Source organism: Ambystoma mexicanum, chromosome 1p, assembly GCF_040938575.1.
Source record: "Ambystoma mexicanum isolate Mex_15411 chromosome 1p, UKY_AmexF1_1, whole genome shotgun sequence".
Lineage (NCBI taxonomy): Eukaryota > Metazoa > Chordata > Amphibia > Caudata > Ambystomatidae > Ambystoma > Ambystoma mexicanum.
Genome location: NC_090921.1, coordinates 1,425,573,499 through 1,425,586,471, shown reverse-complemented (window position 1 = coordinate 1,425,586,471; position 12,973 = coordinate 1,425,573,499). Strand labels below are relative to the sequence as shown.

At 47.5% G+C, this 12,973-nt stretch overlaps 1 protein-coding gene across 1 annotated transcript in view; it reads left to right on the top strand.

The window, feature by feature from the left end:
• Nucleotides 1–12,973, top strand: part of LOC138455020 (uncharacterized protein F13E9.13, mitochondrial-like) — a 170,196-nt gene that overhangs the window by 22,898 nt on the left and 134,325 nt on the right. Inside the window, exon 4 of the mRNA XM_069607079.1 lies at nucleotides 6,809–6,989. Coding sequence (XP_069463180.1) covers nucleotides 6,809–6,989 — 181 coding nt within the window. The remainder of the gene's footprint in view (nucleotides 1–6,808; nucleotides 6,990–12,973) is intronic.

Genomic DNA, 12,973 nt, shown 5'->3' with positions numbered 1-12,973 from the left:
GATGAATGATGGGCAGAAGCGCTGCAAGGTAATGCTGTTCCTAACGGTGTTCTTGTTCTTGCAGGAGCTGAGCGCAGAAGAAAGATGCAGGCCTACTGGAGACCGATCCAAACATGGTGAGTGTCATGCTGCAGGTGCAGAAAACGCAAAGCATGTTTCTCAGCCTGGGTGTGGCTTAAATAGTCTCTGGGTATCCCAGGTGTCTCTGGGCTGAACCACACCCAAAAGACTAGACCGCACATGCAGTTCTGGGAACCGAAATATGTGGGGGCATCCATCCTGTCCCCATCAATGCACTACAAGTCCAATCCCCAATGTTATCCCATGAGAGTGAGTGAGTCTGGTGCCACAAGCGCCACGTCTGACTCCAAGTGGGTCTTTGGAGGGATGTAGAGGCCCTTGAGGGCCATGTAGGTGATCGTGGCCTGGCTCCAGCCTGACCTCTTGGAGGGCTGGGGACATGAGGGGCAGGAATCATGACAGCACCCCTCAACCCCCTCCCAAGGCCCCTCTCAAGGTGGCTCTTCTGTCTGGTCCTGGTTTTGTTGGATGGTTTTGATGAAATCGTCTAAGCAAGCGAGGTGCATGGATGTACTCACAACACAAGGCACCCATGTCCTGTCTTGTGGACCATACCCCTTCCAGTCTACTAAGTAGTATAATTTGGATCTGACGTACTTTGAATCTAGGATGTCCTTGACTTCGAATTCTGGCTCCCCGGCGACTACTACTGGCTGCGGTGGCGTTGCTACCCGGGTCCCAGGTTGAACAGGTTTAAGGAGAGACACGTGGAACACATGATGAATCAGCATGTTTGATGGCAAAGCTAGCCTGTCCGCCACAGGATTTATCACGGCGGTGACGGTGAATGGACCCAGGTATCTTGGACGGAAAGTTTGGGCTCCTTTAATGGACACGTGTTTAGACGCCAGTCAGACCTTGTCTCCAACTTGGAAGTTGGGGCCCTTTGCTCGGCGTTGATCAGCAAACTTCTTTTGGCGATTCTTAGCTTGAAGTAGGTGTTAGTTGCCCTTTTTAAAGGTTTGAGAAATGGTTGTGTGCAAGGTTTTGACTGCTGGCATTTCCAGGGTTGTAGGAATGTCCAACTCAGAAGTACGTGGGTGCCTGCCATACATGGTATAAAAGGGTGGCTGCCCAGTGCTGGTGTGTAGGGAATTATTATAAGCATATTCAGCTATCCATAATAGGTCGAACCAGCTTCCTACAGCTTGGTGTAACATGCAACGTAGAAACTGCCCGATCGTCTGATTTGTCCTCTCAGTTTGACCATCCGTTTGGGGATGGTGACTGGTGGATAGCCGGATGTCGATCTGGGCCATAGAGCAGCATTTTCTCCAAAGTTAGATACGAATTGAGTACCTCGGTCTGAGACCAAAACTGAAGGAAACCCATGGAGCCATACAATGCCTTCAAGAAATACCTTTGCCAGAGGGGAAGCATTTGGGAGCCCCTTAAGAGGAATGAAATGTGCCATTTTTAAAAATAGGTCCACGACCACAAGAATAGTGTTAAACCCTTGACTGGGTGGTAAGTCAGTAATAAAATCGAGGGACGTGTGCCAGGGTGCTGGTGGGATTTCCAATGGTTGTAATAGCCCAGCCGGTTTCTGCTTGGATGACTTGTTTTGAGCACACACTCCACAAGATAGGATGAATTAGATAATGTCTTTACGCCACGTGGGCCACCAATAATTTCGTTTTACCTTGGCTAGGGTTTTAGCGATTCCGGGGTGGCCCTCGATCAAGGAATCATGATAACCAGACATGACTTGTTCTCGTAGTTCTTGGTTTGGTAAGAATAAACGATTCCTGAAGTAGGGCAACTGATATTTTATCATGTAATGTTCTCCTTGTGTGCTCCACGCTTGTAATTGATCCGGACTCATCAGGTTTTGGATTTCTTCATGTAATTCTTTCTGAGTTATGGTTGCTGTGATTCCTAGGAGCTTGTCACTCGGGATGATTGCTATTGGGCCAGGGGTCTGATACCCTTGCTCTTCCACCCCCATACGGGAAAGGGCATCGGCCTTCCCGTTTTTCACCCCTCGTCGAAATGTAATCACGTAGTCATATTCAGCAAAAAAAAAAGAGCCCATCGTAGTTGTCGTGAGGATTGGGCCTTTGCTGTTTTTAGGTACTGGAGGTTCCGGTGGTCAGTTATTACGGTGATTGTGTGTCTGGTGCTCAAGAGGTAGTGCCGCCATGCCTTAAAGGCTGACTTAATGGCCAGGAGTTATTTGTCTGTGATAGTGTAATTGAGTTCAGGGGGTGTGAATTTACGCGACCAGAAGGCAACAGGGTGTAACTGGCCCGTTTCGGGGTCCTTTTCTGAGAGGACGGCTCCCATAGCCATGCTTGAGGTGTCCGTTTCCACCAGGTATGAGAGATCAGGGCGAGGGTGGCGTAAGATTGGGGCAGATGTGAATCTTGCTTTGAGTTCCTGGAAAGCCTCCTCGGCGTCTGTCCTCCACTGGAACCTTTTGTTGCTTTTCCTTAGTAATGACGTGATGGGATGCACGATTTGCGAAAATCCTGGCATGAACCGGCGGTACAAGGGATGGCCAGTTCAGGATAGCATCTACCTTGTGTACATCCATTCGGATTCCATTCGGGCTGAGAATAAAGCCCAGCAATTCAACCTCAGAGACGTGGAATGAGCACTTTTTGAGCTTGGCGTAGAGCTGGTGTTGACGGAGTTTCTCCAATACGGATCGGACGTGTTTAACGTGGTCCTGCTTTGATACGGAATATATTAGGATATCGTCGATGAACACTAGAGCACAGATATCAATCAATTCCCGTAGGACATCGTTCATGAAGTATTGAAATGCAGCAGGCGCGTTGCAAAGGTCAAAGGGCATTACTTGATATTCGTACAAGCCGTATTTGGTGCGAAAAGCGGTTTTCCATTCGTCCCCCTGTTTTACGTGAACAAGGTGATATACCCCCCTCAGGTCTTTGACTTGATCAAGCAATTCAGGGATCAGTGGCAGGGGATAGCGATTTTTTTACGGTAATCTGGTTCAGTGCGCGATAGTCGATGCACGTTCTCAAGTCCCCCTCCTTTTTCAGTATGAAGAATAGAGGACTGGCTGCTGGAGACTTCGAGGGACGGATGAACCCGTTGGCCAGGTATTGGTCAAGATAGGCCTTCAGGTGCTGGTTTTCTGGTTCCGTGAGTGCGTAAATTCGCCCACTAGGGATTTGTGCGCCGGGTATCAGGTCGATTTGGCAATCGTATGGTCTATGCAGTGGCAGGGTATTAGCCTGTTCTTTCTGAAAGACATCTTGAAAGTCCTGGTATTCACTTGGTAGGGTGCCGATTGCCACAGTCGCAAGCGTGGAGGTTCTGGTGTCTATTGGTTGTTTCTCTTGGCGATAACATGTGTGGGCGCAAGTCTCGGGAAAGGCCAATTCTTTTGCTCGCCAATTGATTCGAGGATTGTGAGCTACCAACCATTGCATTCCCAAAATCAACCGGAACCGCGGTGCCTTAAAGAGGTCGAAAACGATAGATTCTTGGTGTCCATCCTGGCACAGAAGGGTTAAAGCTGCAGTGCATTGGGATACTGTACCAGAAGCTATTTCCATGCCGTTGACATTGGTAACAGTGTCAGTGGTTGATTTAGGGCGTAACGGGAGCCCCATCTTTGCCACAAGATCCTGGTCGATGTAATTCCCAACGGCTCCACTGTCTATGTAGGCTGTTACTGCGTGCATCCAAGATGGTTGTTGGTAATTGATCAAGACCACAGATAGTGCAAAAGGGGAGGTCTGTAGTTCACTTTCTTCGCTCGACAAGTGGACTCCTACACTTGCCGGGCTGGGGAGTTTTCTGTTTCCTTGATGGTATCTTCCTTGTCCGTGGCCCCTACCCTCCTCCTCGGTGGCTTCACAGGGCACTCTTTAAGGAAATGACTTGACCTTCTACAGTACAGACATAACTGCTGCTGTCTCCTTTTATCCCTTTCCGCTTTAGTCAAGGGGGATCTGACACCCCCCCCCCCGATTTGCATTGGTTCTCCTGAACCTTCCGTTCCGGCAGCAATGTCCTTTCAACGCACATACATAGTGCGAGGGTCCGGTCTGGTTCGATCTGCTCTTCGGTCCTGCAACCTATGATCCATTTGAACAACAAGGTCAATGAATTCTGAGCAGTCTTTCGGGGGTTCACTACTTGTGCGAGAACATCCTTGAGCTCCCCCGCAACCTCCGATGAAATAACGTGGTTCTCTTCTCCACTGGTCATTCTGCTTCAACTACGTGTCTATTGAACGTGGTTATGTATGTTAATAGGTCTTGAATCCCTTGGCGTAGGGACAGAAGTTCGTTGTCAAATGCCTGCCCATGAGTATGATGGGCGAACAGCTTTTCCATCTCCTGCTGAAAGCCCCTGAAGTCATACAGCAAAAGATCGTCTTGGGCCACAAAGGGTACAGACCAGTCCGTGGCGCTACCACTCAGGTAGGATAGCACAAAAGCGACCCGTGATTGGTCATTCGGAAAGGCCCCTGGCCTACAAAGGAAGTGCAGGCGGCACTGGTTCATGAACGTTGCAAACCTCTTGGGATCCCCCGTAAGTCGTTCGGGGCGGGGCCAAGGGAACTGCCCCACGAAGGGTTATCTGAACGGGATTGGCTGATGGTGCTGGCATCGAGGGTACGCTTCCTGGCAATGGTGCATGCCCTACTTGTGACTGGAGAAGTTGCCGGCTTAAATCATGAATGCGTTCTTTGGCTATCAGCTCTCTCCTCAGGGTGTTGGTCTCCTGACTGGCTGCATGTACTTTAGAACGTAGCTGCCCCAACATGTGGGCTAACTAGTTGGTTTCCGACGTTTCCATGACGTCCAGGTGGATTTTGATGTGAGGCTTTGCGTTCTGTAACGCTCACCTGGTATCCACGGGGACCTCACTCAGCCTGTTCTGACCTCTTACGACCTCAAACACTTCCCTGGAGGCTATTCGACTGGAGACTGGGCCTGAAACACAGGATTGGTAGAGTTTAACTCCCTATTGTCTCAGTGTGCTTGAACCCCTTCATCCCCGGGGTCCAACCCTTCCCTTTGATCCACAGCTCACCTTGTTTTCTTGGATAGTGTCCTCTCCGTCATGCTTTCAGCGCAGGTGCGCGTTGATTGATGCGGGCCCGTTGCTGCCTAGTTACTTCACTAGCAAGAGTACGACAGGTAAGTATAAGAGTCTTTTGAACAGTTCTCTAACTTCATTCCTTTCCTTCCTTAGATGATGGCCGGCGTCCGGGGATGGCGGCGTGCTGCTGAGATGAGTAGCGCTGAAGATGAGGGAGAGCGCGATGTGCAATGCACCCCTTTCGTATTTGCATTGAACTGAGTTATTTTTCTGTGTCTTTTAGGTGCCGCAACGTTTTCAGCATGGATGCCGGTTATGAAGAACAAATGCGGTGGGTAAGCGCGGTACGCGGCGGCTCTAGATGTTTCCACGCTAACCTGGATTGTCTTTTTCCCTCTTGCAGATGGATGAGAAGTTCCGGAGACAGAGTTCCCCCAGAGCGGCTGGGATTCAGGTAAGCGTTTGAAGCTCGTACAGTATTTAAAAATAAGCGAAGATTTGCAGAATGCTTACTAATGCCTTTTTTCTCTTCTTTTCCCTTTTCCTTAGGAAGCGGCGTGCCGGGATGGGAATGACACAGCCGAAGATGCCCGCAGAACAGAAGGAGCGATGAATGATGGGCAGAAGCACCGCAAGGTAAGGCTGTTCCTAACGGTGTTCTTGTTCTTGCAGGAGCTGAGCGCAGAAGAAAGATGCAGGCCTACTGGAGACCGATCCGAACACGGTGAGTGTCACGCTGCAGGTGCAGAAAACGCAAAGCATGTTTCTCAGCCTGGGTGTGGCTTAAATAGTCTCTGGGTATCCCAGGTGTCTCTGGGCTGAACCACACCCAAACGACTAGACCGCACATTTTTGTCTTACTGTAGACTGAGGATGGAATGCAAAAGACAAAGCTGTATTTATTTTCTGAAAATCATTTCCTTTATCACATTTCATGCCTTCCTTTATTCATATCAATTTCTCACTCTTAGCGTCACTGCAGAAGTAAAAGGCTGGCTTCCATAACATGACATGAATTCCCAAATGTAATATCATTGGTAAAGGGAACCTAAGTCAGTTCTGCTATCGATTCGTTTTTGGAAACATTGTGACCAATTCAAGTGTATAGTATAATGCAATCAAAAAAGTGAGAAACAACTATTTTTAAAGGCTCTTCTAAATGTAGTGCTTACAAGATATGTGATTCTGAGGTGTCTCCACTTGAACAAGAACAGTTTATTTAGTGAGTTGAGTTACTCTTCTGCCATACATTTTCACAGCTTGTAATTTAGAGGGAGTCATTTTAAAGTCAGAAATATTGTGGTGGGGAATTATCTCCTTGAACATATTTTTGAAGGAGTTATTCTGGATCTTCTAATGGAGGACTTATGTAAGGCACAAAAATACATAATGTAATGCAGAATGACCCACTGTGATGTGCTACGTTTCAGAATTCCTATTTTGGTAAATTGGTTTCTCGTTTAATACAATGATTAAAGGCGAAAGTCTAATTCTGTGTGATGTTGCTAGTTGCGGAACTTGAGTTTGAAAACAATCTATTTTTTCCTAACTTCTTGTGGATTTTAACTCTCATGATAATTAAACAGCTCTGAGAACCATCCCTATTTGTCCCCAATAGCAGTTCCACAAAGAATTCTTCTGAAAGTTCAAACACTTTTATTAAATGTGCATTTTAAAATAATCATGTATTTTTCAACAGGATGGCTTGATTGTGGAAAACATGCATGATGTTCCCTACTCACTTTGTATTGGCCCAGAAGTTACAGCAGCAATGACTGCAATTTGTGCTGCTGTGAGACAAACATGTTCACGTCTGCCACTGGGTATCCAGATACTGTCATGTGCGAATCAACAGGCAATGGCAGTTGCTCTTGCATCAGGTAATTTATATATATTACATCAGCACACAATTCCTCAAAGACTGATGGTTCTGATGGTCTGTAAACACTTTAATTCACATCTACCCCTTCACCTGAATACTATCCTCTCAATTTTATGTAAAATGGTTGGAAACGCAAAATATGATATTCTTTATTGTTTCACCGGCATCCCGATAATTATTTTCCACTTTCCTTTAACAAATAGTCTCACTGCCGCTAAATTCTTGTTTGGTGACTGCCATCACATCATTGACTTGGTGAGGATGAGCTGTTACTCTATTCTTTCCCTGAGTAGTCATGAATGGTCATGTTTGACCTTCATTGCCCTTGATAGACTATGTCATCAGCAGGAACATCTTCCAGCGTTACGGTCAAAGACCATAGAATGCCTTATGAATGCTTTCTCCAATTCACTGCATCATTGCACTGCTAATTAACCACAGTCATTCATTTTTTTAAATGAAATCTGTTTATTGATATATCTGCATCAACAGCAATGCTTTATGCAAAAATACCATCATTCCAGCAATTCCATATCGAACAACAGGGTGATCATCTTTCCAATAGAACCTCAAGTTACAGGACGGGCCGCTTCCAAGTACATTCACATATATTACTCCGGCAACAACGGGTTAAGGCAGGGGGGTTGAAGGGAGTGATTTAACCTCCTATACAGGCCAACGCAGGTGGGCATTCCAAAACGAGTTCTTCGGTCTATCACTAATACCTTTATTCTTGCCACCATATTCCAATCAGGGGGCCTGTCATCTGAGTCGCTGAACATTGCTTGCAGGAGGGCTTTCCAAGCTTCCATATTGTCTGTGGGCTCTCTAAGCCAGTGATGAATCTGATGACATCATCACTCCTTTCCTGAAAGTAGCCTCTTCCCATCTAGCCAGGGGACGGCAGCCACTACAGAATCCTGACCCTGGGGGGACGACCACATGTGGGGAAGTGACCCTCATGGGGGGAGACAGGCATCAGTAGAAGAGTCAGGGCATCCCCCTTTCCCTTTTAGGTTTACACCCTCCATTCCCCATGCCTTAATGGCATGTTGTGGTAAATGTCTCCAATATCATAAAAGACTTGCTGGGGGCATCCCGCAATATCCTCTAAATAGAATGACAAGGACTAACTGTCAATCCTAGGTATATGAGTCCTTTAAAAATACTGGGACGCGAAAGATGAAAGGAGTTATGAAGATCACTAGAGCACGGAAGCCCACACAGCGCTCTAGTTGTTGGAAGGGGGCACACAATGCCAGGAGGTTTATATCCTGACAACTGATGCAAACCATAGAGATATACCTGGCAGGGGCAGGCGTCTCCCTTTAGGACTGGAGAAAACTCAGAGGAGGCTGGGCTGCAGAGAGGATCGGGCAGGCTGCGGGAACCAAGGACAGGGCTTTGAGAGCTGGAAGTGCTCCGGGAAATGTTGTTCCATGAGCACCAAAGAACCAGAGGTCTGCCAAAGAGACATCAGAAACAGCATGTGGCTGTTTGAGGTTGCTGGAGACCAAATGGGAAGGCAAGCAGAAGCGAGTTTCTTCCCTGAAGCATCTGCAATCGGCAGCAACCGGACAGCACGTGGGACGCCAACGCCATTATTCCAGACCAGTGAGCCAAGTGGGAAGAGGTGGGATGCCGGCTTGCTTCACGGCAAAAGCCGCGCATACTGAGGAAAAGCCGAAAGACGCAGCCTGTGTGGGCAGGAAGACATCTGAAAGGGAGAAAAACCGAACAAAGTTCTAAGTAGAGGGTTGCAGACCCGTTTGATGAAGAAAGTGTGAATAAGGGTGCAACCTGATGTTGTGCGAGTCTCGGACCAAGGTCCTAATTGGAAAAGACCTAGCAGAAGTGTGTGTACCAGGCAAAGAACTGGGGCGGGAGTGAGAAGCACTCCCATGCCCTTGGGATTGTAAATTGAGTGGTGTCTGAGAAAGCCCTCACAGGATGGTATACCTGGCAAAGCCAAGTGTATAAAGGAAATCCTAAGGAAGATGCATTCCTTTGGGATTGTGAATTGAGTGAACTGTCTAAGAAAGCCCTGGCATTAGAATATACCAGGCAAGGCCAAGTCTGTAAAGTAAACTGCCAATACCACGGGGAGGAAGTTGTGCTCTTGGGCTATAAAGAAATTGGTTATTCTTTCTGAACAGTGTTTTTTTTATTGTGGAGAGAAACTTGGGGAAGGGTGTCATCGCCTGGAACTGTGAACATTATCTATTTTGAACCTTTTCGTTGGAGCTATACTTTTCCTTTGAACATTTGTGCACTTTCAAGGCCAAAAACAATCCCCTTAATACCTTAGTTACTTTTAGAATGTGACGGCTAGGATAGGATTTTGGACACAGGACATTTTGCTTTGGAAATCTTAATGCAGGTCAGACTCTTGGTTTTGGTTGAGGTAGGGAAATACCTCCTAGAGCAGGGATAGTGGGGCATTTTCCAACTGCTTTTATTTAGAATAAAAATGTATATCAATCATTAAGAGTCCTCTGTGTCTGTCTCTCATTCTTGGCTCCTCACAGGCCCCTTTTCATGTCTCTATACCACTCTGCAGTTTCTGCCACAGACCACTTTTTTATATCTGCCCACCAAAGTACATATGTCGGACCAGCTCTCTGCTTCCATGTCGTGTCTATCCTTCTTTTAGCTAATATAAATGCCTGGTCCATTACTTTAATTACATGTTTAACCTTCTCTGGCCAGGATTAAATACTCAACAGACACTCCTCTGGGTTCCACTGATATCTGTCCCTCCAGCTCCTGCCTGTCTAATCTGCCAGAAAGCCTAATTGACCGGCACTGCCAGAAAATATGTATAATGTCTGCTGGTTCAGTTCCACATCATGGACAGTCAGGGGATGTCTGTTTGTTATACTTCGCTAACCTGTACAGTGTAATGTATGTCCTATGGAGAACATTAATTTGGATCTGTCTGTGTCTTAACATTTCTAGAGACACGTTTCACAAATATCAATGCACATTCCCATTGTTTTCCCTCAAATTTGAGATCCAAATCTTTTTCCCATGCTTGTTTAATCTGTGGCGCATTTGTTTTTATGCTAGATAGCAAACCCCTATATGTCCTTGACACCGGCTTCCAACCGTTTTCCAGCTCATACAGCAGGGACAATACTTCATCGTATTTAGGTTTGTCAAGCCAGTCCGGACATTTCTTTTTAGCAATCTGTGTAAGCTTCATATACCGCAAGAATTGCCCGATATGCAACCCTTATTCTTCTACCATCTCTGAGAATTCCCCAAATAACCCATCTTTGAAGACATCTCACCAAGTTTCGAGTCCCATAACCTTCCATCCTTTCATACTTCAGAGGTTGTTCCCATCATTGCTCATATGTGCTGATCGAGGTATATGTGAGGCGCATGCATCTTGCAACTTAAGGATCTGCACTATTCTATTCCATATCTGCCGTCCCAGCAACAGTGAAGTGGGTGTATCTAGCAGGCAACGACTGCTTGTTTGTCCCCTTGCATTAAGGTCCCATCTAACAAGTGTTCATCTGCCACCCACGACGCCAGGTTGCCTGAGATGCTAAGTAGTACAACTCAAATCATGGGAGCGGAGTTCCACCGTTCTCATACTTCATGCATTTAAAAAAAACAACATTTTATTGATTTATTAACAGTGCAACTTACAGACTTGCATATACATTCACATGCCAATAAATAACCGATTGTGTCAGTTTATTCTCCTACCCCCCAACTACCCCTGCCCGCTTTCCAGCCTATTTCACCACTGTCGGCTCTTAAACAATGCAACTGACTGTGCTCAGTATCTCCATTAGTCTCTAGTCCACCGGTTGCGACATTGCATGACCTCCCCCATGGGATCCATTGTGCGCCGAGGCCATCAATTCCGGCAACATATGCTTCCAAGAGTCCAAATCTACATTTCGTTCACCTTGGCACCGGTGGCCAGCCTCTTGCCACACTGAGGTTTTTGCCAGCGTCCATTTCTGGAGGTCCTTCCACCACATGCGTACTTCCGGACCTTTGCTTGCTTTCCATCCCATCACTATCCTACATTTCGCCAGGATATATGCCAGGTCTTTCAACTTACTAACGTGTATTGCTTGCTTCGGTCGTGCAAAGCTACTGAGCAAACAGGCAATGGGTGATCCAATGTCTAATGTTATACCTACTTTGGCCAAGGCCTGGGGTATCTCTTCCCAGTATGCAGTCCTTTGTACAAGCCCAAAATATGTTGACCATAGCCCCACGGCTAAGGGCACCTAGGCAAAGGGCGGCTCCTACTTGGCGGTTCCCTGTTAGTGTCTGCAGGTGTCCGCATTGGATGCCAGCAGCCAAGCACTTTCCTTCCTACTGGCCACCTCCCACCTGCAGGTGGTTCAAGCCCTGCTATTTGATAGTGTGACCGTACTGTTGAGTACTATAAAATTTTGTTGTGGAAACTAGGCCTTCTCTCCCCCTTCATGAATCTCAATCTTAGGTGTGTTTTCCTTGTATTGTTATAATATGCACTGTACCTGTATTTAAAAATATTTGCGTTGTGAAAACTAGGCCTTTCTCCCCCATTCAGGAATCTCAATCTTAGGTGTGTCTCACCTGTCGTAACAATAATGTGCTTTTTGTGAGCTCCTTAATCCTGAGTGTCATCGTCCTGTCCTATTGCTCAACGTGCTTGACTCTCGCTGTCATGCCTGCCTACTCTTTGTCCGCGCTAGTGTCTCCCCCTTTCCCTTTCACCTCTCTCCTCGCCCACCCACCCCATGGTGCTCTCTGTCTCTCCTATATTATCCTGTCCTCACTCTCCTCCTATCAGCTCCCTCCCTCTATTCCATGCTCTTCCTCTGGCCCTTCTGCAGCCGCCCCCTCCCTCCTTCTCTGCTTTTCCTCTTTTCTCAGCAGACAAGGTTTCTAGACAAGTCTGATCTATGAAAGTCTCGTCGAAACAGGTTCACCCCTGTTCCTCCAAAACTATCAAGGACCACATCGACTCCCTGGCTCCCGCCCTGGCTGATTTCTGTAATCACACCTTCGCCACTGGAGTCTTCCCATACCCCCTGAAGCACTCACTTGTGCATCCTCTTCTCAAGAAACCCTCTGCCGACCCCTGCTGCCCGGCTAACTACTGCCCAGTCTCCATCACTCCCTTCCTGGGCAAGCTCCTGGAGAAACTGGCCATCTCCCAGCTTAATCTCCACACTGAATCTGTTGGTTGTCTTCATGACCATCAGTCTGGCTTCAGAGCTGCCAAAAGCATGGAAACTGCTCTTCGGAACATCCGTGAAGACCTGCACTCCAACCTTGACTCCAACACCCCATGCATCCTCATCTTGCTTTATCTCTCTTCTGCCTTTGACACTGTCAATCATGCCATCCTGCTCAACTGTCTCCATGATAACCTGTGTATCACTGGTCAGGCACTAGCGTGGGTGACTTTGTTCCTCTCCGACCGACCCTCCCAGGTCCAACTTGGGTCCTTCCTCTCCGATATCTTTTTCTCTACCTGTGGTGTACCCCAGGATCTAACTTCTCTCCCTGGCTGTTCAACCAATACCTGGCACTCCTTGCCCACCGCATCACCGCTCTCTGGCCCAACTGTCAGTGCTATGCACATGATACCCATCTCATTTTCAGGCTACCCTCAGCCTCCTCCTCTCCTTCCCTCATCTCTGACTGTCTGTCTGCCATCCAGGAGTTGTGTGTCACCAATGACCTCTGCCTTAATGCCAGTAAGACTGAGATTCTACTCATCGGCACACCCACACCCTCCTTCCCTGCAGCTCTCTGGCCGGCCTCTCTTGGCCCTCTTCCTGCTCCCACCTGCAGGGCTAAAAACCTCCGGGTCATCTCCGACTCCACACTCTCCTTCTCTCCTCACATCTCTGATGTCTCTAAGAAGTCGCACTACCAGCTGCACCTCCTCAGAGTTATTCTTCCTTTGCTCGCCTTCCCCCAGAGGCTCACTGTCTCCAGAGCCCTGGTTCCCTCTAG